General features: G+C 34.7%; 1 protein-coding gene across 1 annotated transcript in view; it reads left to right on the top strand.

Moving 5' to 3' along the window:
• Positions 1-3,919: 3,919 nt before the first annotated feature.
• LOC129226790 (transcription factor SUM-1-like) overlaps positions 3,920-26,801 on the top strand; it is a 123,664-nt gene continuing 100,782 nt past the window's right edge. The window contains exons 1-2 of the mRNA XM_054861418.1: positions 3,920-4,191; positions 10,815-10,940. Coding sequence (XP_054717393.1) covers positions 3,920-4,191; positions 10,815-10,940 — 398 coding nt within the window. The remainder of the gene's footprint in view (positions 4,192-10,814; positions 10,941-26,801) is intronic.

Here is a 26,801-nt window from a genome sequence, read left to right as displayed (position 1 = left end):
GATCTTGCCGTTAAATATAAAATTTCCAACAGTCAAATGAACGAACTTTACTCACGACAGCATATAATTGTCCACGTGAAAGCACTGGACGTCGTAATAATACGCCAATTTTATCAAAAGTTTCACCTTGAGATCTGTTTGTGGTGATAGCAAATGCAGGTATTATTGGGAGCTGGAACTGAAAATCGTCCCTCACTCCGTAAAATAATTCATTTAAATATTAAAATCGCGAAAACAAAATCAAAATGAAATGCCCGAAGTTACACAAAAAGCCTCAATAATAAAAACAAATGCAAGTATTTCATTTCTTTATGCTCAAGCGAGAATTGCAACACCACAATATTATCCAGCAATTTCTTCACGCTAACTATGTCGCGTGAAAAAGCAAATCAAAATGAATTTTCACTAACTTTTAATTGCTTCTAGCGCTGTTTCTAGCCAACATAGCGGTTCCGTTTTTCGCGCGATAAAACAGTGTAAAACGTGTTTCAAAGCATTTTTCGCTAGCTTTCCAACCATACCAAGTTCGAAGCATTAAAATGCATTTTTCGTGTAGAAAAAGCGGTTTAAAAAATGAATTAAAACTTCACGCTTCCAACTATGAATTTCAACAATGGAAAAGAGATAAAATTAAAATTTTTGAGTTTCGCTAACTAAAAAACGATTACAACTTTTTTTCCCAGTGGGTTTAGGTTATTGGACTTTGGGTGCCCTGACAACTTTTTCGTTAGGAGTGATTTTTAAAGACCTTTCCAACCATATCAAATTCGAAAAAATTGGACCATCCGTTCTCGTAGAAAGAGCCATTTGGGACGAAAATTCGTTTTTTATTAATATCTCCGTTAATTAGCGTTCGATTTCAAAAAAATTTATTGATAACACTAAAACTCGGCAATAGCTACCGAACAAAAAAAGAATGAAGGAAATCGGTTCACAAACAGAGGAGAAATCGGTACCGAAAGAAAACGGCTTGCCTATTAATATATAAAGATACACGCTAAGTGATGTAGGGGAATGTTGGGCAAGAAATAGACCGAGAAGACTAAAGAAGACTAAAGAAGAGACCGAGGGGACATGATTCAGTTGTTTAAATTTGTTAAAATGAAAGATGTTACGGGGCTGAAGTTTAGCACTGAAAACAGGACAAGGGGTCATTGTTTTAAGCTATTTAAATCTCAGCCTAACATGGAAGTTAGGAAAAATTATTATTTTAGCAGGGTAGTGGAACCTTGGAACAGTTTACCGGAAGAGGTGGTAATGAGCAAGGGAGTAGATAGTTTTAAGAGGGCCATTGATCTTCACTGGGGATTGTAAATTGACTAGGACCAGTCTAGCTGGGCCCAGAGCCTGTTGCTGGTCGTCACTTTTGTATTTGTATTTGTATTTGTAAATAGTTAAGATACCTCACTTTTTTTCAAAGTGAACAAGTTGGAAATTTTCTCAGAAAATTACAGTAAAGTAAGAACAATATTTTTTATATTAAAACTTGCATTGAAACATTATTTTTAATTTTCGGTAGCAAATTTGAACCGCCACAAAAAGGTAGAAATTTTTCACTCCTTTTTTTCATGGGGGAAGTGAAAAATAAGATATTTTTCTAATGAATATTTCCTATTCGATCATTAAACATATTTTTGATCAAATAAATGAGTATCAATTTTTGAAAATTGCTTGTAGTATCATATTCTTTGATTTTCAGGGGTAATTTTTTCTTGACTAGGAATAGAGTACATGTGATACTGCATAGTGAAATAATTACTAGATCGGTGGCGCTAAAGGCAGAGTAAATATTTCACAATTTCACATTTGCCCCACATTCCCCTACATGTGTTTTTTTTCCCGAGTATTTATATTAGAAAAATGTTTAATTTTCAGTCCCTAAAGCTAATTTACTTCGTCAGTGACATCATTACAAGCTCATAGGGAATGCACTAATTATAACAACAGGAATAATAAAATAACCATTTAATTTTAAACTTTTTTTTAAATTTATAAAACTGTGGTCGACAACTCAGAGTTGCATCATTAAAAAAAAATGTTTAATAAGGAATCCCTCAGTAACTAAAATAAATCAATATTTGTTTCGGAAGCTTATTTTTAATGACATTGAATATTTATTTCTAGGAAATATTGAAGCTACGAAAGATCCGCAGCCGAGTTTTTTTTTCTCTCTTTCAATTTATAACATGACTATTTTGTATTTTTCGCAAGAACTTTTTTCTGTGTTGAAAACTTGGACTAGCAAGGATTTTTTTTTTTTGGTATTGAGTGGAAGACCCAAAACACCCCGCTTTGATGTGATTCACCCATAAAAGTAAAATAGCAATAAGTATAAAGACCGAAATAGTATTCAGTTAGAAACGAAAACACGACATTAATGCAAAAAAATTTGAAGAATTTCCAAAACATGAAATTTCACTTGTTTATAAAGATTTATCAGTTATTATCAGTTATTATTATTATTATTATTATTATTATTATTATTATTATTCATTATTATTTATTTATTTTGAACATTGTCTAAAGCTTTTTCTATATGGCTATTGAAACAAACGGTTTTGAAAAATGTAGCCGCCCGTCATCCCACTATACTTGATTTAGTTGTTTTGGGAAATTTCAATTATTGTGGGTTCTTGGTACGATTTAAAATATTACCAAATTTGCGTTTTAGGATACCTTAGATAATGCCCCCCCCCCCCTCCATACTTTGTAAAACTGAATGTTACTAATTTTCGTCAAGGAGATACTGTCGCCAAATACTGAGATACTTTTGGTGATCATAAAATAATGCTAAATATAATAAGTAGCAAAACTTGACCAGTGTTTGAAATTGTGAACAAATACAAACTAATGGAAGTTTTTGTGCTGTTTATAGATTTGCCTAATTTAGTTAGCGGATTATTTTACATTTGAACAGAAGTTTTAAAGATTATTTCAATTGCGATATTTTAGTTACATGGAAATGAAAGCAGACAAACATTATTACGTAGTCTTTGGCTGCAAAAACAGCGCTAGTTGAAAAGATTGCCTTCAGTAATTATTACTATGTTCTTATTTCTTGGAAATTAATGTATATATATTTAGTAATTGATTTCCAATTGTATGTTTGATGCATAAACTCGTTTGTAAGTGTAAGTAATAAACTTACACATATTTTGAAAAGACTCTCTCAGAATAGGAAAAAATAGGTTTTTCTGCCTATATGTTAAAGCCCAATTGGTGAAAATATCTTTATGATTGAAAAAATGGATGTCATACTTGAAATCAGCGCATCCAATAGAATAAAAGTCACTCAATACGTACAATCACTTTTTCATGACCCGAATTCTGCAGGCTGTGTAATTTTTGACAATAAACACTTTCTATTTTCCAACTGTTGCCTTTTTACTTCGTTCCGTTATTGATTATTGGCATAGATGAGGATAAAAATCCTAAAAAAGCAATAAATTTCATGCTTGCTCCAGAGAAGCCTTGATTCAAAATTTTTATGATGATAACTGTTAATATTGCTGTTGTAAGGCAACGAATTTTTGTAACAATGGGTTTTTATATTTATTCATTTAATGGGGAAACTACATGAAATTTACTCTTTTCCATCATAACGTTTTTAAACTGAGTTTTTTAGAAATAAATTATAGCTTACGTTTCTTCCTGATAATGTAGCTATCTATGGGGGAAAAATTGTTAATACCGGTCCAGTAGTTTTGAATTTTACCCTTACATACATACAGAAGTAGCCATTTATGTATAAAGATGGTAAATGTTGTACTACCTATTACAAAAGGAAACTACTTCTCAGCAAATATTCTCATTTACAAAGAGCGGACCATTTAAACCAGTGTTAATGCTTTTGATGGAGAGTTGCTCAGTTTTTAAGTTTTGATTCTCAGTTTTTCTGATTTTTAATTTCCAGACCATGATGGTGTCGGAAATGAGAAGTTGTCGTTATGAGAGGTCGCCGCCGACCACTTCCAGCCCCCCGTTCGTGAGCAGCACGACCCCGTACTCAGACTGCTCGTCTTTTCCTCAGCAACTCTCCTACCCGGGTAGAGACATCCAGAAACTGCCCCTTCAGCAGCAGCCGCCTTACTACGAACTCGGGAACGAAGGGTACGGATGCTACGAGAAAACGGGAGAGATGGTCCAGCGATGCCAGTCGTCGGAAGTGTCCACGTCTTCAGAAGACAACAGGTAACTTTTTTTCCCACCTGATTCCGTGTAGTGTATACATGCGCACCATGTCCCCTAAATCAAAAGCATGATACAATGAATAACCATCTTGCACCTAAGACGACTTCTTTCTCCTCAAGGATTAGGCAAAAGACCTGCTCCGACCATTGAGAAAAGATAAAATGGAGGGAGTAAAGACTTTCATTCGTGAAGGAAAGACCTCAAGTCACGTAATAGATTTTAAAGAAAAGCACTGGAAGATGTCAGGTTTCTTTCCCTAGTTTCACGCAAAACGCGTCAACCATTCGTCGTTGTTGAGTCACGTGACTTGAGCTCTTTGCACAAGCTTTTGCTTAGCCAATGATTGGACCTTCTCCCTCCATTTTAATTCCTGTCCTAAGGTTCCGACTTCCCTGAATCGTAGAATAAGTAATGATACGTCCACCATCTTGAGGCTAAACTATGCTTTCTTCCTATGCCTACTATAACGAAATAGTGTGTTTTTCTTCTTGATTGTAGTTTTTTATTGACTTCATGTTAATCCACAATCAAGAAACAAAACACGCTACTTCATTACAGCAGACACTGGAAGAAAACTGCATTTAGCCCCAAGAAGGCGGATGTGTCGATACTTATGCTGCGATCTTGGGCTTTACTTGGTCCAAGCAGTGCCCCCTGGGTCTTGGTCTCGTCACCTTTGTGGCTTGTAATAGAATACGGCTCTTTGTAATCGTCTGTGTGGTATACGTCGGACGAGGTGTATCCAATCTTGGCAGTAGTCCTTAATTTTATCTTCCATGTAAGCATTTTTCGGCTCTTGACGTATGTCTTCGTTTCTAATTTTATAGAGAGTTGCACAGCCTTTTACAGATCTCAAAAACCTCATCTCCGTTGCTTGTATTCTGTCTAAGTCCTGGGAACCCCGAGTCTATGAGACTGAGAGTGGGGGCTGCCATGACTTCGTAACATTTTTGCTGTGTTTCAGGTCTAGTTTTTCGTTTTAAGACGACTGGGGAAGAAAAATCTATGAAACACATACAGATTACAGATACTCAATTCATTAGGCCCCAACTGTAAAAAAGAGCAAAGGCCGTGTAAAGAAATAGGCAAAAGAGAGGCAGGTATGTGTTGCAGAAAAGAAGCAGTATAAGACAATTTGAAAACCAAAAAAAAAAAAAAACCAAAAAAAAAAAAAAAACCAGAGTCGGAGAAGACTTCCCCGAGTAGAGAAATAAGCATGAGATATTTTGGGGGTATTACTAGTCCTGACCCTAAAACTTCATCATGAGCCTGTGACATCAACATCCCGAAATCTCTGTAAACCAACATAGGAAACTAGATCTCTATCTATTGAGTCTGCGGCGAATGGATGTGGACGCGGTTTGATTTTTAATCAAAATTTTCTAAGTTTTAATTGTTGTCCGTAAAATGTTTCCAAGTGTCCGTGGCAGGGTTTGATCCAGAGATCTAGGTGACACAGTGTTTTAACCGCTGAGCCAAAAGGACCATGGCTGGAGTCGGGGCAAAACTTAATCGAGGCAAAACTTTGCCCCTATTAGATATCGAGAAGCAAAGCTTCTTGAAGTCGGGGGCAAAGCTGAGTTATGTGTTCTCTGAAGTAAGTCACTAGTCTATCAGATTGAATTAATTCTAACGAACAAACATTCAAAAGCTAAATTCAGAAGAACAAACAGATACAGCCTATGATTATTTTCTCTTCCCGTCTTCATAGTTATAGAGAGCAAGAGGAGGGGAAGACAAACCGACGTAAAGACATTTTCCCAAAATCAATACTCTGCTTTCAATTTCCCCAATTTTTTATTTATTTAATTAATTTTTTTTAATTTTTATTTCTTTTTTCTTTGCCTCTAGAGATATTTTTACAGTACATAAAGTCTTTCCCCGCGTATTTCTAATTCTTTTTTAGCCTATTTTTCCACGAAAGAAAGAAGAAAAAAGCATGAAAGAAGCCTTAATGCATCTTTTAAACATCGCGAAAACCAAAAATAAAACTAGTATGTTGTGACCATCACGAAACTTTCTTCTATATCTTTCTTATGAATTCTGATCCCTCCTCATGCTTGACGAAAATGCAATATTTCTAGCAAAAATAAAATTACGCACGTAAAAACTTGACGACCGACCCAATTTCCGAATGGGGTTGTTTCCTTCAGTCAAAAGTATTACTCTGTGTCATAGAAATTGATAGAATTAGTTTAAAAAAAAACATTGACCCATAAAATACTTTTATTTTCTCAACAGTTATTTTTTAATTATTTTTTTAAATGTCCGGTTCTGAAAACAAGGCGTGGTCTTTATGACGTCACAAAAGATGCAATTTGGCGCATCTTTCTACCACGTTTCCACGTTATGATAATCAAGAAGCGAATTAAATATTGCGCTCTACGCTTGCTATCAACCATATCGTTGCCACTACACGTGAGTAAAGATGTGAATTAAATATTTTGCTCTGTGAATGGCAACACAGAATGGCATTTCATCATTTGTAATGTCACACGACAGAAGCGTAAACCATGAAAGCGCCCCGTTTTAAGTAATTTTTTAAAATATTAAATTTAAACAAATTATTTAAAAAATGGTCAGATCCTATGTTTTTAAGCATGCTCTTTCAGAAAAAAATACTTTTAAAATTTTGGAAACGACCTCACTATCGCAAAAGCAAAGCAAAGAGCGAAAATTGAAAGTTATTTTAAAAGCCTTGCTTGAATTAATTACAAATATTTTATTTGTTAACAAACATAAGATGGCAATAGTTAAACATTTTAAATAAGTGAGATAATGTTTCCGATCATTTCCCAACAACTAAAATCACGTGAAATTCGCAGACGATAGTCAATTACGATTTGTCTTTCATATTGTTGTATCAGTAAAACTTTTTATTCGCACAAAAAAAAAAAAAAAGCCCCCCTGGGAGCGATTGGCGCCAAAATTGAACCAATGACTGTTCACATATATAGGTTTACATCAAGTTTCATCCAGAACGAAGCATTACTTTTTAAGATATAGCACTTGCAATGAAAATGAGAGAACGTTCGATTGTACCACCCCCTTTTCAGCTATTGACGTGACAATAGAATCAGCTCTTGTACCTCCTAAGGGTTACTTGTCGATAAATTTTTGTTTGATTCCGTTTATTATTTTTTGAGATATAGCAGTCACAAGAGACCACAAAAAACGTTCTGTAGCTCATCCTCCGTTTGAGCTATTGATAACAAAATTGAATCAGCACCTGTACATCTTAGTGGCAATATATGGATCAAATTTTATTTGATTCTGCCCGTTACTCTCTGGGGAATAGCAGGCACACATAAATCAAGAAACGTCCCATTGCTCCACCCCCTTGGAGGAATTCACGTCAAAAACCAATGGGCACAAGTTCACATAGGGGGACATATGTGTATCAAATTTTCGTTCGGTTTCATGAGGTAGTTTTTGCTGTAGAGCGGCCACAAAAAGCCGATCACACACACAGATATTTTCCAAGAATGGTCGAAATGTACCCAAACACACCTCACGACGTTCGAATTCTTCGAAATTCGAATATTTGCACGAATCCAGTACTTTCTTTCTACATATTAGATATAGAAGAAAGTAAAAAGATCAAAAATTTGCAGAATAAGAAAATATTGAAAAATTAAAACTTGGAAAATAAGATTTTGAGATAGGAAAATGCGTGTACGTTTGCAAAGATATCCACACTTCAACTCAGAATATTGTAAAAATTACATCAAACTGATGCTGACCGAAAAATTTCAAATTCCCACTACGTTGATTTCTTTTGCTTCTGCGTAAAGTATTTCTCGGAATGGATATTTATATTCATTTGTGTTGGTGCGTGGGAGTATTACTTTTTTCAACCTCCTTACGTGTTACATTGGTGTTATTGAAGGGATTTAAGATGACGGGAGATTTAAAAGGAGTGTGAACTAAGCTGTGCAAGAGATTCCGTCACTTTTTTGTCTTCATTTCAAAACTAGAACTCAATTTAAAATGTGATCGTTGCTAGGAATGTTATTAAATTCACATCCACTAATTTTGTAGCAATTAATGACTAGAATTGATTCGTGAGAATTGAGTGTGAAATATGGAGAACAATAAAATATTTAATGTCGCGTTTAAGTTGACGTATTGGAATGAATCCCAGAAAAAGAGCTTTTGCTTAGATGCAAACACTGATTTAAAAAAAATTACTTTTGCAAACTTAGTGGGAAACTGAGGGGCGAAATTCTGAAACTGTAATGGCCGTTCGCCGATAGTTGTACCACATAAAGGAATGGTTGTCAACCCCTGGGTCTGCAAACAGGGAGGAGCCAATAAAAAGACCCAGTGAAAAAAAAAAAAAAGAAAGAAAGAAAACTTAGAAAATGGCAAAAGTTTGCGTGAATTGAATAAATCTTTCAAAAAGAATCCCAGCCGAACAAGAGTTTGGAGTTATTATTGTTCGCATGCCAAATAAACTGTAGATGTCGCTGCAATCTCTGAGTAATGGCTGCTGAAGGAGGTAAAACCAAGAACGTGTCGGTTACGTAGGATATGATCTGTCCAGAGAGACAAACATCTTGTACGTGTGTAATAAAATGTTTTACCCTGTTTGACTAATTTCTTAATCACCGCAAGGTGGCATAGTGAAACTCGTTAATCAATTATATTTTTATCATTACTTTTCGATTTCTCTGTTTTAAAAAATTATTTCTTCATATATTTTTTTTATCTCGTTTGGAAAAGAAATAAAAATCTCGACGGATCCGAAAAGTTTTTGAGATTTTTTTTTAAATAAAATATTCTTGCATTTTCTTTTCAGTCAAGTCAAAAAAGTGATCAAAGTTGTCTCGGGTTAATAAAGTCTCCAATCTTATTTAAATACTTATTTTTTAACAAAATCCTGAATTCAGCATTTTTGTTGTAAAAGCAGTGAAAATATTAACGGAATTAAATAGTTGTCAAACCAAAGAACTTTACCTAACAGATCTAAAATTTTACAATTTCAATTTTAAAAAAAACAATCTTAGTCAAAACTTCGGACAACATTTTTTTTTATTTAAAGGGATCATTTTACTGTTATAATGTTAAGAAAACAAACTATTTTTAGATTAATAAAAGTAAATAAATAAATAATAATAATGATAATACTAAGTGAATAAATAAATAAAAAAATATCTACTACATTTGACAAGATATTGACGCTAAACATAAATCTTATTACAATTTTACGGGGCTCTAGCTCCCGGATGCAATAAGAATATGCGAACCTAGCAGAGGTAACCCTATATGTATTTTTGAGGGGGCAGAAATGTTTAATTTCCCGAACGAAACAAATAATTTTGCTAATTCATAAAATGCGAGGCCTGCGCACATACCTACGACTATTGACAAACAATGAAGAAGATTGCAACCTTTATTTAAATGAGTAAATACATTAAATAATACTGCTCCGGTAGTGAAGCAAAAGAAGCTTATTTTAAAAAGACCTTTAACCTTCAAAATTTTCGACTTTCCAGAAAAAAAATATATGTTATGCATATTTTAATTCTGAACAATTTGATACCTTAATTATTACCATACACAAAAAATTTTTCAAGTTATTGTAAAAATGCGTAACCTCTCTCCATAGAGATTTATGTTAACAGCAGCTGTTTAGGCGTCTTTTTCTCAGGTGCCGGTTTCTTCGGTTTTCTCGTTTTGCGCGCATGATATCTCAGAAAGTTCCTTATACATTTCCGTAAAACTTTTAATGTATGTTTATCTGGTTTATATTTCTGACCTGAACCTAAATTTGTTTATTTTTTTAAAAATTATTTATTTTTTAAAATTTTATAAGTTAATATCGAAAATTTCCAAAATTTTGTGCAAAAATATTTTTTTTCAAATATTAACTTTTATTTTAAGTTAAAATTTAGGTTCAGATCAGAAAAATATATCAGAAAAACGTGCATGAAAAGTTTTACGGAAATATATCAGAAACTTTCTTACATATCATGCGCGCAAAACGAGAAAACCGAAGAAAACCGGCACCTGAGAAAAAGACGCCTAAACAGCTGTTGTTAACATAAATCTCTACGGGGAAAATTTACGCATTTTTACGATAACTTGAAAAATTTTTGGCGTATTGTAATAAATAAGGTATCAAATTGTTCAGAATTAAATTGTGCATAACATATATTTTTTCCCGAAAATCCAAAATTTTGAAGGTTGAAGGTTCTCAGACCCCTGTAGCTAAAAAGTCGCCCGTCAAGGCATGACGAGTGAAAATTGCTTCGACTCATCTACATATGAACGAAGCCATTGCCTGTTTGGTGATATTTTGATGGTTGAAATTGTAACCCTTACTCCAGTGGATGAACCCTAAACTCCAGTAGATAACGTTCATAGTTGACCGCTTTTTCGTTTCTTCATTCCCCTGAAATGACACAGTCTTACCAGTAAAACAGTTAAGTTTACCGGATCCAGTTCAGCCTTGTCACAATAACGCCTTCCCTGCATGTTAAACATTACCAAAACATATTATCATGCAGTGGAAAGCGTTTCACTGTTAAAACACGCGGGTTACTCGATGATTAAGGTAAATGACATGTTTATGTAATGTTGAGTACGTTCATCTTATTTTTACTTTTCAACTCCTACAGAAACTGTTTGGAGGCAAGTCGACTTCGTCCGAGACCTGATTCTAGGTACCCGCCGACGACATTTGCCTGCAACTCGTCTGCTGTTACCACCCCTCCGAATGCTGCCGCCTTCCATTCCGGAAACTGGTAAGAATTTGTACCACTTTACGCCTTGGATTCATAAGTATTCATTATAAGAGCACTTAAAACTAAATATTTGACTGAAATCTTTACTATTTGGTAACTAAGAGCCAATACCTTAGGGACTTCCCTAACCAAGGGAGCCAATACCTTAGGGTCTCACCTAAGATCCGTAACCTTAGGGACTAGTTATTTGGCTAACTTTGATACATGATATTTATTTTTTTTTTGGACTAACGTTTGGCCCCTAAATCCAAAAATGATCTCAGTTTTAGTCCATCACGTCAAGTTTTTAAGCTACATAAGAATCAAAGTGACCAATTGCTAAATATAAGAAATTTTTAAGAAAACATAAGAAAGAAAGGGAAAAAAAATCTTTTGAGGTTTGCAATAATAATCAGAAAAATTTGTCTCTACGATGTAAAAATAACCTCTTTGTATCATTAATGAACACAGAATTATTTTCACAAGCTGACCCATGCGAAGCATTCGCGCTCAAAATTAATAGCCCAGCTGTAAAAATATCATGTAAAAAACCTCTATGTAAAAATTTACATATTCGCTAGGTAGAAAATTACTGGATTCAATAACTCACAAACTACATTGCGATAGTCACTTAAAAATGAATAACGAGTCATAGTTCAGTACGCTTGATGAAGCCTGCAAAGCCATTAAGAAGTCAAAAAACATAAGAGTATTTCCGCTGCATTAATATTGACGACTAAGATCTTATAGGCAAAATGCATACTTTAAAAATGCTATAACGGCTGGCTATTCGAACAACAGAGGCGCAATCCGGGACCATTCGGTTGGAAGTCGAATATTCTACCATGGCTATACTGAGCTACCCGATTCTCCTTTCTAACATCCCAAGCGGAATTTTGAATTTTGTAATTCATTAAAGGACGTACCCATTAATCGACCTTTTCATCGATGATTTTAAATCTCAAATTTAAAAGAAGCGATACTTTTTTTGACTGAAGGTCTCTTTTCTGTCATTAGCCGGTATGATAAGCTTTAAAATGAGTGGTAAATTATGGAATTCGATAAAGGAATAAGGAATATCTCTCGGACCGACAGAAAAATAGGTTATAGAGAAATAACATATAAGATTCTTTATATATCCTTTAACTTGTTGCTGTGACAGATAGTAAGTTTTAACTTATCAATAATAATAATAATAATGTTTTCGAAAGGAAACATTTTTATTTCAATCTCAAAATTTTATTTCAGCCATTCATTCTCTCATTCACGTAAGGTGTAGAGGAAAAAACCTGATGGGACAGAAAAAAACCTAACTATAGTTTGAAATCAGCATGCCTATTTTACTCAAAAACAACTTATAAATCTAACTCACAAGAAATTATATTAAACTGTTTTCCCCAGTGTCATACAGGGGTACCCAGATGGGAAGTGACGAGAGGTCACTGTAATCTCCCTTTCTTATTCTTAAATTTTTGGTGACAATGGGGTCGTTTCCAAAATTTTTAAAGCATTTTTTTGGAAAGAGCATGCTTAAAAACATAGAATTTGACCATTTTTTAAATAATTTCTTTAAGTTTAATATTTTTAAAAAATTACTTAAATCGGTGCTTTTTCATCGTTTAACGCTTCTGCCGATGACATCACCAATGAGGAATTCCATTCAGTGATGCCATTCACGGTCCAAAATATTTAATTCGCATCTTTACTCACGCGTATTGGCAACGATATGGTTGGTAGCAAACGTAGAGCGCAATTTAAATTCGCTGCTTGATTATCATAACGTGAAAACGTAGTAAAAAGATGCCTCAAAGTGCATCATTTGTGACGTCATAAAGACCACGTCTTGTTTGAAAAATCGAACATTAAAAAAATTAAAAAAAAAAAAACTGTTGGGAAAATGAAAGTATTTTCTGGGTCCATGTTTTTTTTTGCTCATTCTATCTATTTCAGTGACTAAAAGTAGTATTTTTGACTGAAAGAAACCACCCCATTCGGACATAATATTGAAACATTTAGATTCTTTTTTCTTTTTACAGTTTTTTAAATTGTTTTTAAATGATACTTTAATACTTCTTCTCATTAGATGTTATTCATGAATGATATTTGTGCATGCTCGTATTTTATCATTCTGTAAAATTGGAGATTCACTCGGCGAATTGAAAATGTTCCCCCTCCCAAAACTTTTAATTCGACCCTGGTGTTATTGATTCTTTGATGCGTAAAACATTCAATTAACTTGCATTGAAAATAGCAAATTTTATACATATCAAATTTCATACGTATCAGTTAATAAATAACGAAGCAGAGGCTATAAAACAGACTTGATTCGATATTCTTCAAAAATACTGACCGAAATTGTTTAAACACTCATAACACTGGGAAATTAATCGCATAATATCGTGCTCATAAAAGTCCTTTGGCTGCTGCTGCTGAAACCAATTACGAACGCGCTTCTTTACTTCATCGTCCGAATGAAATCGTTGTTCCAGAAGTGACTTCATGAGTTTCCCAAAGATTTTGGATCGTATGGCTATAAATCTGGACTAGAAAAGGGGTGGTTCAAGACTTCCTACTGAAATTTCCTCAAAAGTTCCTCAGTTGCATTGGCTACCTATGTTTTAGGGTTATCGTGTAACAGGTTGACGGCACTTGAATGTTTACCGGAACCACACACAGCCAATGTGGGAAGTCTTGAACCACCCCCCTTCGAGTCCAGATCTAACCCCATATGATCCCACATCTTTGGGGAACTCAAGAAGGCACTTCGGGGACAACGATTTCATTCGGACGATGAAGTAAAGGTGTGCCTGCGTAATTGGTTCCAGCAGCAGCCAAAAGACTTTTATTAGCACGGACCTATGCGACTACTTTCCCACAGGGATAAGTGTTTAAACAATTTCAGTCAGTATTTTTGAATAGTGTCGAATAAAATGCCAACATTAATTAATATTTTACAGAAAAAAAAAGCTTTTAATTAGTGAACAACAAGGCAGTGAGAAGCAAAGGGATGCAAGTGGACTATTTTAAGTTTCGAGTAAAACGCTTTTAAAGATCAGATCCTATGTAGACTTTCATTGAATTTTTTTTTAAATCATGCTATACAGCAGCACCTACCAGGGCTACTAGAACCATCTCTTGCCCCAAGACAGAGGAGGGATTCACCTACCATTTTTATTGGTTATCTCCAATTTTTTAATTTTGTCACTTGCATCCCTTTGCTTTTCACTACATCATTTGAGCAAAATTTTGTGTTTCTTGTCATTCGAAACTGACGCTGTCGAAAACTGCATCTAATTCACAAAGCTAAAATTAAATATGATGATCACGCATGAGCACGGTTATATGGGGGACAAGCTTGTTGAGATTGTTCTTTCATAATCCTAATGAGATTTTAAGTTTTGATTTAGAAATAAAATAGTACTTTACATAATGTATCGCAGTTTAATTGATTTTTTTTTCTTTTTGGTTTAATGTCGTATATTTTTGAAAACTTATAGAAAGTAATTTTGTTCTATTTTTTTCTTTTGTTCTAAATTTTAATTTTTCTTTTCTCCCCATGGTAAAAAAAAAAAGAAAAAAAAAAGCACACAGGTCAAATTTATAAAAAAACACATCCGGGAATCCGGGATTTAAATTTCTTCTGGTCTCTTAAAGAAAATTTATACAAGTAACGTAACCATGTAACCATTAGTGAATGTCATTGTCCTTCTTAGCCGTAAAGTGGAAAATGTCAGTTAATAAGAAGTGAAAATAACAAATCAATAGTACATTGCAGTTCGAAAAGTGATGTAATTGGACGATTCTAAGAATATCTGACGAAGTGTGATGATGAATTAGTATTTCACTTCCTTTCAAATTTAAGCTTGTTTTTTTTTTTTTTTTTTTTTTTCTGTTTCTTGCTTATGATTCGACTGAAAAAAAGTCAGCAGATATTTGAAAGCAACGAACTATATCAAAATTATAACATAAATTAAAAACATGGAAATATTGTAAAGCCACAGAGTCCGGCATATCAACCCTTAGAGACGGCGCTGTGTGAGTTGCTGTGGTATACGGTGATGAAGGTGGTATCGATTGATGTGTTATGTGTGCTATTTACAGTAGTCTCAATGGCATGCTGTGGTGAGAATCGTCGCGTGTTGCGTCGGAGTACATTCGTAATTTGAGCACAACACACCAAGAGTTTGATATTCGGCTGATATGATCCTGTTGGAACAGAAAAACTACTCACATTGTGGAGAAAACTGTTCAGGATTAATGGCGGGTACAGGGGGGGGGGGGAGGGGCGATGAGAGCGATAAGTCCTTCCAGGAGGCACTTTCCACCGGAAATTTTTCGATGTTGAAGTTCAAGAAGCGCAATTTCACAGAACGTTCGATGATGGTAAGGGAAGGAGGAGTTAGGATTTTCCCCCGTAAATACTCCAGAATTGAAGTCTTAAATTGTAGGCCATCTTTGATAACACTATGGAATGAAGGGTATAAAACTCTCAAACTAAATTTTTTTGAGATTGAAGCTCCAAAAAAGCAGTTTTAGACTAATTTGGTGATATTAATAGGGGGAGATATTAGCGGCCTTCCTCCGGAGAGTTTTCAAAATTAAAGTCTAAAACATGCGACTATAGATTGTTTTTAGATGATAGCGGGTTATGAGATCCTCGACGATGTAGCAATTCAAAAAGCATAATCCTAAGACGACCTTCAGTGTGCATGTGTAAATCGTAATCAGGATACTTAATCAATCGCTCCTCCCTTGAAAAAATTCTGATCCACCCTTGCTCATGATTTTTCTTGCACCCCTAATAGACAATCGCAGGGCAGCTGCATGTTTAAGTGATAAACGCATTGGAGATTCCCGGATAGTCACTTTCACATGCATTATATTTTTCGGCGTAACCAGTCTGAGGGCGGAAAGGTGCTCTTATTTTCAGTGCTAGTTCTTCTATCGGGAACAGAATCATGTCGGATAAGTTGGAACCGAATGCGAAATGCTCCAGGAGCAGTAATCACAGAATCACCGTTACGAATATACAGGATGTGCCAAAACAACCGCATAAACTCTGCACAGCTAGATTCCTCGTTGGGAGTACCTAAAAACTGCCCGAAGAAGCGTTCCTGTACGATCCCTAGTTTACGAGACAAATACGAAAAACAAAGTATGACGTCAGTCGACTTCCGCTACAACGCGATTCGACTCACGCGAAATGGCTATGACGCGAATTTTTTTTCCCAATTTAGAAATTTTAGAGCTAACGCGATGTTTTCGTCCACAACACGAATTTTTAGAAGGAAATATCGGTTTCGTTATTGACTACCAAATATTGATTTCGTGAATGTTATTACATCCCTTCAAGCATCACTGAGAGCGAAAGTTCCCACACCAAACTAGTCTACGCATCGAGTTGTTAGCGCATCAAATAACCGCTCAGCATCTTTCATTTTTTTTTTCATTCTAAAAATTAAAGTTGATGAAATATATTGGTTCCTCAGTGGCGCCTTTATCTACACTTTGTGAATATGGGAAGAAAAATGAAATTTCTGATTTAAAAAAAAAGGCTAAGATTCTCGAGATGCTTGAACAACTACAAAATTTTTCCATGCGAATATTCTATGCGTACAATTAAAAGTCAAAACAAAACGATATCACGATATCCGTAAAAGTTCGGAACTTAGTTTCAATATTAAAGCTTGCAGATCAGTCTAGCAAAGTAAATAAAATGAAAAGAGAAGCTGCTCTTGTTTTATAGATTAAAGATATCAGGAAGAGGGGCTGTTGTCACAAATTGAGCCACAAATGATCATAGAGCATAAGTTATCATTATCTTCATTTTTTATCTCATAAATATGTTACTGTATCTACTGTAAAAGTTCCAAAATCAAAATTATCCAGGAGACGAGTTTCAATTTTTACTTTCTTCTATATCTAATATATAGAAGAAAGTATTGGATTCGTGCAAATTTTCGAATTTCGAATTTTGACGGATTCGAACGTTTTGAGGTGTGCTGAGTCCATTTCGACCATTTTTGGAAAATGTCTGTCTGTCTGTGTGTGTGTGTGTGTGTGTGTATGTATGTGTGTGTGTGTGTGTGTGTGTATGTATGTGTGTCACGTCTGTGTGTGACCAGTTTTTTGTGGTCGCTCTACAACAAAAACTACCGCATGAAATCGAACGAAATTTAGTACACATATGTGCCCCTACGTGAACTTGTGCCCATTAGTTTTTGGCGCGAATTCCTCCAAGGGGGGTGGAGCAATAGGACGTTTTTCGAGTTACGCGTGCTTGCTATTCCTCAGGAAGTTACTGGCGGAATCAAACAAAATTTGGTCCATATGTTGGTATTAACAGGAACAGGTGCTGATTCAGTTTTGGTGTCAATAACTCAAACGGGGGTTGAGCTGTAGAACGTTTTTTGTCGTCAATTGTGACTGCTGTATCTCAAAAAATAATGAACGGAATGAAAGAAAAATTTATCGGCAAGTAGCCTTTAGTGGGTATAAGAACTGATTTTATTTTTGTATCAACAGCTAAAAGGGGGGTAGCGCAATCACCCGTTCTTTTTTTCCATTTTGAGTGCCCTATCTCAAGAAGTAATGCTACGTTCTGGTTGAAATTTGGAATATATGTGAATCCATATGTAAACAGGCTTTGGTTCTATTTTGACGCCGATCGCTCCAAGAGGTGTTGATTTTTTTTTTTTTTTGCGAATAAAAATATTTTTATTAATGCAACAATAAGAAAGATAAATCGTAATAGATTGTCGTCTGCGTATTTCTCGTGATTTTAATTGTATGGAAATGATCGGAAATATTATCTCAATGATTTAAAATTTTGAACTGTTGCCATCTTATGTTTGTTAACAAATAAAATATTTGTAATTCATTCAAGCAAGGCTTTTAAAATAACTTTCAATTTTCGCTCTTTGCTTTGCTTTTGCAATAATTCAGACATTGGGATAGTCGTCAAGTTTTTGCATGTGTCATTTTGTTTTTGTTGGGAATATTGCTTCCTCGTCAAGCATGGGGAGGGATCAGAAAAAAAAAAAAAAATATAGAAGAAAGTTTCGTGATGGCCACAACATACTAGTTTCTTTTGTGTTGGTTTCTATGACTAGATAGTCATTATGGCGTTTCAAACTGAAATTGTGTTGATCAAATCTTAGTGTTCCATACCTCTGAATATAATTTAACTAGTATGTTGTGGCCATCACGAAACTTTCTTCTATATTTTTCTTTTTTTTTTTTTCTGATCCCTCCCCATGCTTGACGAGGAAGCAATATTCCCAACAAAAACAAAATGACACATGCAAAAACTTGACGACTATCCCAATGTCTGAATTATTGCAAAAGCAAAGCAAAGAGCGAAAATTGAAAGTTATTTTAAAAGCCTTGCTTGAATTAATTACAAATATTTTATTTGTTAACAAACATAAGATGGCAACAGTTAAAAATTTTAAATCATTGAGATAATATTTCCTATCATTTCCATACAATTAAAATCACGAGAAATACGCAGACGACAATCTATTACGATTTATCTTTCTTATTGTTGCATTAATAAAAATATTTTTATTCGCAAAAAAAAAAAAAAAAAAAATCAACACCTCTTGGAGCGATCGGCGTCAAAATTGAACCAAAGCCTGTTTACACATGGATTCACATATATTCCAAATTTCAACCAGAACGTAGCATTACTTCTTGAGATAGGACACTCAAAATGGAAAAAAAGAACGGGTGATTGCGCTACCCCCTTTTTAGCTGTTGACACAAAAATAAAATCAGTTCTTATACCCACTAAGGGCTACTTGCCGATAAATTTTTCTTTCATTCCGTTCATTATTTCTTGAGATACAGCAGTCACAATTGACGACAAAAAACGTTCTATAGCTCAACCCCCGTTTGCGTTATTGACACCAAAATTGAATCAGCACCTGTTCCTGTTAATACCAACATATGGACCAAATTTTGTTTGATTCCGTCAGTTACTTCCTGAGTAATAGCAAGCACGCGTAACTCGAAAAACGTCCCATTGCTCCACCCCCCTTGGAGGAATTCGAGCCAAAAACTAATGGGCACAAGTTCACATAGGGGCACATATGTGTACCAAATTTCGTTCGATTTCATGCGGTAGTTTTTGTTGTAGAGCGGCCACAAAAAACTGGTCACACACAGACGTGACACACATACACACACACATACAGACAGACAGACATTTTCCAAAAATGGTCGAAATGGACTCAGCACACCTCAAAACGTTCGAATCCGTCAAAATTCGAAATTCGAAAATTTGCACGAATCCAATACTTTCTTCTATATATTAGATATAGAAGAAAGTAAAAAGTTGAGTAAGATTATTTTTACTTTCTTCTATATCTAATACATAGAAGAAAGTATTGGATTCGTGCAAATTTTCGAATTTCGAATTTTGACGGATTCGAACGTTTTGAGGTGTGCTGAGTCCATTTCGACTATTTTTGGAAAATGTCTGTCTGTCTGTGTGTGTGTATGTATGTGTATGTATGTGTGTGTGTCACGTCTGTGTGTGACCAGTTTTTTGTGGCCGCTCTACAGCAAAAACTACCGCATGAAATCGAACGAAATTTGGTACACATATGTGCCCCTATGTGAACTTGTGCCCATTGGTTTTTGGCGCGAATTCCTCCAAGGGGGGTGGAGCAATGGGACGTTTTTTGAGTTACGCGTGCTTGCTATTCCTCAGGAAGTAACTGGCGGAATCAGACAAAATTTGGTCCATATGTTGCCATTAACAGGAACAGGTGCTGATTCAATTTTGGTGTCAATAACTCAAACGGGGGTTGAGCTATAGACCGTTTTTTGTCGTCAATTGTGACTGCTGTATCTCAAGAAATAATGAACAGAATGAAAGAAAAATTTATCGGCAAGTAGTCCTTAGTGGGTATAAGAGCTGATTTTATTTTGGTGTCAACAGCTAAAAAGGGGGTAGCGCAATCGCCCGTTCTTTTTTTCCATTGTGAGTGCCCTATCTCAAGAAGTAATACTACGTTCTGGTTTAAATTTGGAATATATGTGAATCCATATGTAAACAGACTTTGATTCAATTTTGACGCCAATCGCTCCAAGAGGTGTTGATTTTTTTTTTTTTTTTTTTTTTTTGAATAAAAATAGCTTTATTAATGCAACAATAAGAAAGATAAATCGTAATAGATTGTCGTCTGCGTATTTCTCGTGATTTTAATTGAATGGAAATGATCGGAAATATTATCTCAATGATTTAAAATTTTTAACTGTTGCCATCTTATGTTTGTTAACAAATAAAATATTTGTAATTAATTCAAGCAAGGCTTTTAAAATAACTTTCAATTTTCGCTCTTTGCTTTGCTTTTGCAATAATTCAGACATTGGGATGGTAGCCAAGTTTTTGCATGTGTAATTTTGTTTTTGTTGGGAATATTGCTTCCTCGTCAAGCATGGGGAGGGATCAGAAAAAAAAGAAAAATATAGAAGAAAGTTTCGTGATGGCCACAACATACTAGTTAAATTCCGATTTAGAAAAAAAAAAAAAAAAGCCACATAAGGTCATTTATCTCCCTGGTACATTTTCCTACCCACTGCTTGTGCTTTAGCCAGTTGGACGGAACCCTGAAGACAGCTCTGATTTTTTGATCCAGACCAGGAGCCGAGCAATCCCTAGTCCAGCACCCCCAATGGTATCGTTTCATTTGGTGGTCAAGTACTGTACAGTGGTACAGTACTATTATAGTGCATCATTTTATTATTACTACATACTGTGCGTACCGTACTGTTTTATTTTATGTCTTTTCCTACCATTGATCCACTTTCCATCATTCATTTTGTGCATCTTAAAGTATTTCATGTTGAATAAAACCCTTTTTATTTTTTTATATATAGCAGAAGTTCTGTTCTTTATGTAAGAAACTGTAATGTATAGTTGAGGAAGTCTTTAAAGCAGTTTGAGGGGTGTTTGCGTCTAAAGGAGTTCGGTACGGTTCTAAAAAAAATTATGTACATATATTTTTCCATAACGCGAAATTTCGACTTACGCGAGGAGTCTTGGAACGCATCCCTCGCGTAAGTCGGGACTCGACTTAATGACGTTTTGAACATTATCGTCTCGAAAGATATGCAAATACTGTTGTTGGTATGTCCAATAAAGTGTTTTTTCCTAGCACCAGCAGTGACGTCATACTTTGTTTTTCATATTTTTCTCGTAAACTATGGATCGTACAGGAACGCTTCTTTGGGGAGGTTTTTATGTTTTTTATATCACATTATTATGTATTTTTGTTTTACAGTTTTTACATCCCATCGAGGAATCTAGCTGTGCAGAGTTTATGTGGTTGTTTTGGGGCACCCTGTATTAGGGTGCATCATTTGCCCAACTAGTCTAAAATTGCTTTGTCCCTAGTTTAAAAATGTTCTTATACCACTAGATAGTATTCCTGTGAATTTTTATGAAAATCAAAATTGATTTAGGTATCCCACCTCAAGCAAGAAGTTTCTTTTTTAAAGTAAATGAACAATTATAACATCAAAATTGACTCAAAGTGTAGTACTGAGAAATAATTTTTAAATTACTTAGTTTACATTGTACCTGTGTTAACTTCAACTGTTACCATTTTTTCAGTAACTTTCTATAACATCTTTTGTAATTGTAAGTTTAGGTTCACTATTTGTTTTCAACTTTCTACCATTTTCTTCTATCATACAACTGCTAATGCTAGTTCTTTACGTTTTCTTCTTGTTATTCTATGCATATGTGTTATAAAGCACTTAAATAAGTTGATCTATTCTGTTTTAATTCATAAGATCCATGAATTTTTGAAAATATCATATTTTGAAATCTTTCAATAAACATGAGTAAATCAGCTGTTGTTGAATCAGTGACATTTTCTCCCCAAACAAAGCCTTGTTTATCTGTCTGGTTTTGACTTTTACCTTTTGTACAATCTTCAATGGTATTTGGACTTGGAATTACTCAAGAGGACTCGGAATTTAAGGGCTCACGTTTATCCACTAGCTTGCAAGTGCTTGGCTGCTTGATGTATCTGAGAAAGGTGCCGATCAGAATCTTATCAAATGGGATTCTTCAAAACTTGTCGTCAAAAATATTTGATTTCTATGCAAAAGCAAACATTCCAATGATTACTGAACGTAAATCCTGTGAGAAAATACTAAAACTTCATGAAGGCAACACAAAATTAAAAGCAATTCCTCTTCAAAGAAGAAATACAACAAATTCAATTAATGAAGTAAAGAAAATGGAAGAAGAATTAGCTAAAACATTTTCATTATGCCTAAAAATGCAGAATGCCTTATGAAAAATCCAGAAGATTTAGCTCTTCTTCAATCTATGAAAAGTGATCATCTAACAACCTTTGGCTCACACGATAAAATATTACACCAAAACATTAAGAGTCAGGAAATGCGTGAAATATCAAAAGCAGCATTTTGTGAAAAAATAGCCAAGGAAATAAGGAACTTAAATATAAGTTTTAATTCAGTTATTATTGATGAAATTGAAAGAGATGAAAATAGTGATACAAGTGATGAGACAGATTTATAATGCGCATAATACCAGAAATCATCATCGTACAACACGAACTGGTTCATATGCTTTTATTCCACATGATACTATAAAACGACCTGATGTTATATCATTAGCAACACGTTTAAAATGACACCAGCACAGCAAGCTTCATACACTAAAATTTTAATAGCAGAAGCTGGTGGTGAATCATCCAAAATTTCAGCATCATATGCAACAACAGACAGAGCAAGACAATCAAGTGTCAGAGACATTGTCAAAGCTTGTAAGGAGCAATGGAATGGTTTTAATTTTGCAACTTTACACTGGGATTCTTAACTCTTACCAACTTTAACAAATCAAAATATTGCAGAAGAAAGGCTTGCAGTTATAGTGGGTAATTCATATGAAGTTAAGCTTCTTGGTGTACCAGTATATCCAATAGGAACAGACAAAAAAAAAGAAAAAAGAACGGAGTTTTCATTGCTAATTTAACAACTAATTTGCTAAATTCATGGAACTGTTCTGACTCAATAGTTAATATGTCGTTTGTCATTACTGCTTCTAATACAGGACATATAATTGCAACATGTGTAGCTATTCAAGAGCGTTTGGGTAAAGCTCTCTTGTGGTCAGCTAGGCCGTCAATCCAATGTGGCCGTCACCACATTGGATAAATTATATTGTCACATGTGTTTGACGATTTAAAAATTGAAGCATCGAAGTCACCAGACATATTTGTTTAAAAGATTTCGCAAACATTATACATTACTGCAGTTTATGGAAGAGAGTGACGCTGCTATACCTATAAATTTATCCAAATTTGATGACAGTTCATTTAGTGAGTCCGCAAGAAGATTAATTGACGAGTGCAAAAAATTTGTTATCAAATTAGCTAAATCAAATGTTATGTTTTGCAGAGGTGACTACTTAGAATTTGTTCAACTTTGTTTTTTATTCTCAGTAAACAATCCAAATGAGAACTGCAGCAGACTTTAAATGTCAAGCAGCTTTATATAAAGCAGATGGCAAAGTTAATTTATTCAATCAAAATTTGCTTATTTCAACATCAAATCCAAGAACTACAAACTGGAACAATAGCTACGCATCAACAAGTTTTAAAATTTAGAAATTTTGTCACTTTGGTATATAGTTCATGGTGGATGATGTGCACTACTGTCTTCGATGCACCATGGAATGACTCGCAATTCTTTCACTTACTTATAAAATATAGTATTATTAATTCAGAAATTTCTGGAAGTGCAATTAATGCTTTTAAAAATCACCTTTGGTATCTGACAGAAGAAATTGTACCTCTAGCACTATGGAGTGACAAAGTGCCTGAAGCAGACCGACGTGCTCTTGCTGAAAGTATATTAGCCATTAGACCAGCTAACCTTTCTAATCCAAAACACAGATTTCGTATGGGATTTGGAAAACCAGTTTCCAACAGAAATCCATTTTTCACCAACACTGTCTGATTTTGTTGGCATTGATTCCTGGTTTTTATTTTTAATTTTGAAGTTAGATTTAGAATTCAAAGTAATATTATGAAATATACAATAAATTGGCTTCAATAAATCAAATATTTCTTTCAATAATTAAATAAATACAAAAAATTGCTTAATGTGTTATTTTTCTGAGTTTTCATAACTTTCAATTGTCAGGTGGCACACATAGATATTGTTCAAAGTGGGAAATATTTCACACAAATTATTAATTTTGTATGTAGAACAAAAGTAGCTTAGGGACAAAGCATTTGTAAACGAGAAAAAAATTGATGGGGCGTATGATGCACCCTACCCTGTATTCCTCCGCAACACACGACGATGCTCAATGCGCCACACCATTGTAACTATTCCAAATGGCATTTCTGCTGCAATCGATCGTTACCACTTCCACCACTGTGCCCCTACCACATCTCATCCAGTGCCCTCTCCAAATAGGGGAGGTTGATATGCCTGACCCTGTACTTCTGGTGCAAACTATCCAACTTAGCATTTTTTAGTACATATAAATAAATACATATGTGAGGCAAAACTATTTCTTCACATATATATTTTTTCAAGATTATATTGTGAGTGCCTTCGAAGTTAGGAAAATTAAAGAACGACAGGAAATATTCAATACAATAAATTTTCAACTTTCGATTGTTAAAATAGAGCAATGTGTGTTATATTTATTTTAAAAAAAACTGAGTTTTTAAATTGAAATGCATCCACGGAAAGAAAAAATGTCGGAACAACGTCTTATAACACGCAAAAAAATAAATAAATAAATAAATAAACTTTTAAAAATATTTGCATATTGATTTGTCGTGCATGCGTAAAACATCTCACAAGCCTCATGAAGGCTAAACTGGTCGATGAGCAATCAAAATGGAATTTACAGTGTGTGAAATTACAGCTCCTGTAAAAAACTTTTAAAGAGATTTAAAACTCGGTTCTCAGTTGAAAACTTATTTCATGATGCCGTGTATTGCGTGCACAAATTCCTTTGCATGTTGAAATTCTGTATCTTGGAGTTAAAAGTCCCAAAAACAAAATTATCCAGGAGACTAGTTTCAATTTTTACTTTCTTCTATATCTAATATATAGAAGAAAGTATTGGATTCGTGCAAATTTTCGAATTTCGAATTTTGACGGATTCGAACGTTTTGAGTTGTGCTGAGTCCATTTCGACTATTTTTGGAAAATGTCTGTCTGTCTGTGTGTGTGTATGTGTGTGTGTGTCACGTCTGTGTGTGACCAGTTTTTTGTGGCCGCTCTACAGCAAAAACTACCGCATGAAATCGAACGAAATTTGGTACACATATGTGCCCCTATGTGAACTTGTGCCCATTGGTTTTTGGCGCGAATTCCTCCAAGGGGGGTGGAGCAATGAGACGTTTTTTGAGTTACGCGTGCTTGCTATTCCTCAGGAAGTAACTGGCGGAATCAAACAAAATTTGGTCCATATGTTGCCATTAACAGGGGCAGGTGCTGATTCAATTTTGGTGTCAATAACTCAAAGGGGGGTTGAGCTATAGAACGTTTTTTTGTCGTCAATTGTGACTGCTGTATCTCAAGAAATAATGAACGGAATGAAAGAAAAATTTATCGACAAGTAGCCCTTAGTGGGTATAAAAGCTGATTTTATTTTGGTGTCAACAGCTAAAAAGGGGGTAGCGCAATCGCCCGTTCTTTTTACTTTCTTCTATATCTAATATATAGAAGAAAGTATTGGATTCGTGCAAATTTTCAAATTTCGAATTTTGACGGATTCGAACGTTTTGAGGTGTGCTGAGTTCATTTCGACTATTTTTGGAAAATGTCTGTCTGTGTGTGTGTGTGTGTGTGTGTGTATGTATGTATGTGTGTGTGTGTGTGTATGTATGTATGTGTGTGTGTATGTATGTATGTGTGTGTGTATGTATGTGTGTCACGTCTGTGTGTGACCAGTTTTTTGTGGCCGCTCTACAGCAAAAACTACCGCATGAAATCGAACGAAATTTGGTACACATATGTGCCCGTATGTGAACTTGTGCCCATTGGTTTTTGGCACGAATTCCTCCAAGGGGGGTGGAGCAATGGGACGTTTTTTGAGTTACGCGTGCTTGCTATTCCTCAGGAAGTAACTGGCGGAATCAAACAAAATTTGGTCCATATGTTGCCATTAACAGGAGCAGGTGCTGATTCAATTTTGGTGTCAATAACTCAAAGGGGGGGTTGAGCTATAGAACGTTTTTTGTCGTCAATTGTGACTGCTGTATCTCAAGAAATAACGAACGGAATCAAACAAAAATTTTTTGACAAGTAGCCCTTAGTGGGTATAAGAGCTGATTTTATTTTGGTGTCAACAGCTAAAAAGGGGGTAGCGCAATCGCCCGTTCTTTTTTTCCATTGTGAGTGCCCTATCTCAAGAAGTAATGCTACGTTCTGGTTGAAATTTGGAAAATATGTGAATCCATACGTAAACAGGCTTTGGTTCAATTTTGACTCCAATCGCTCCAAGAGGTGTTGATTTTTTTTTTTTTTGCGAATAAAAATAGTTTTATTAATGCAACAATAAGAAAGATAAATCGTAATAGATTGTCTTCTGCGTATTTCTCGTGATTTTAATTGTATGGAAATGATAGGAAATATTATCTCAATGATTTAAAATTTTTAACTGTTGCCATCTTATGTTTGTTAACAAATAAAATATTTGTAATTAATTCAAGTAAGGCTTTTAAAGTAACTTTCGATTTTCGCTCTTTGTTTTGTTTTTACAATAATTCAGACATTGGGATGGTGGTCAAGTTTTTGCATGTGTAATTTTGTTTCTGTTAGGAATATTGCTTCCTCGTCAAGCATGGGGAGGGATCAGAAAAAGGAAAA

This window comes from Uloborus diversus, chromosome 7 (genome assembly GCF_026930045.1).
Source record: "Uloborus diversus isolate 005 chromosome 7, Udiv.v.3.1, whole genome shotgun sequence".
NCBI classification, from domain to species: Eukaryota; Metazoa; Arthropoda; class Arachnida; order Araneae; family Uloboridae; genus Uloborus; species Uloborus diversus.
The sequence above is the reverse complement of the archived record's forward strand: the minus strand, read 5'-3'. Positions and strand labels throughout refer to the sequence as shown.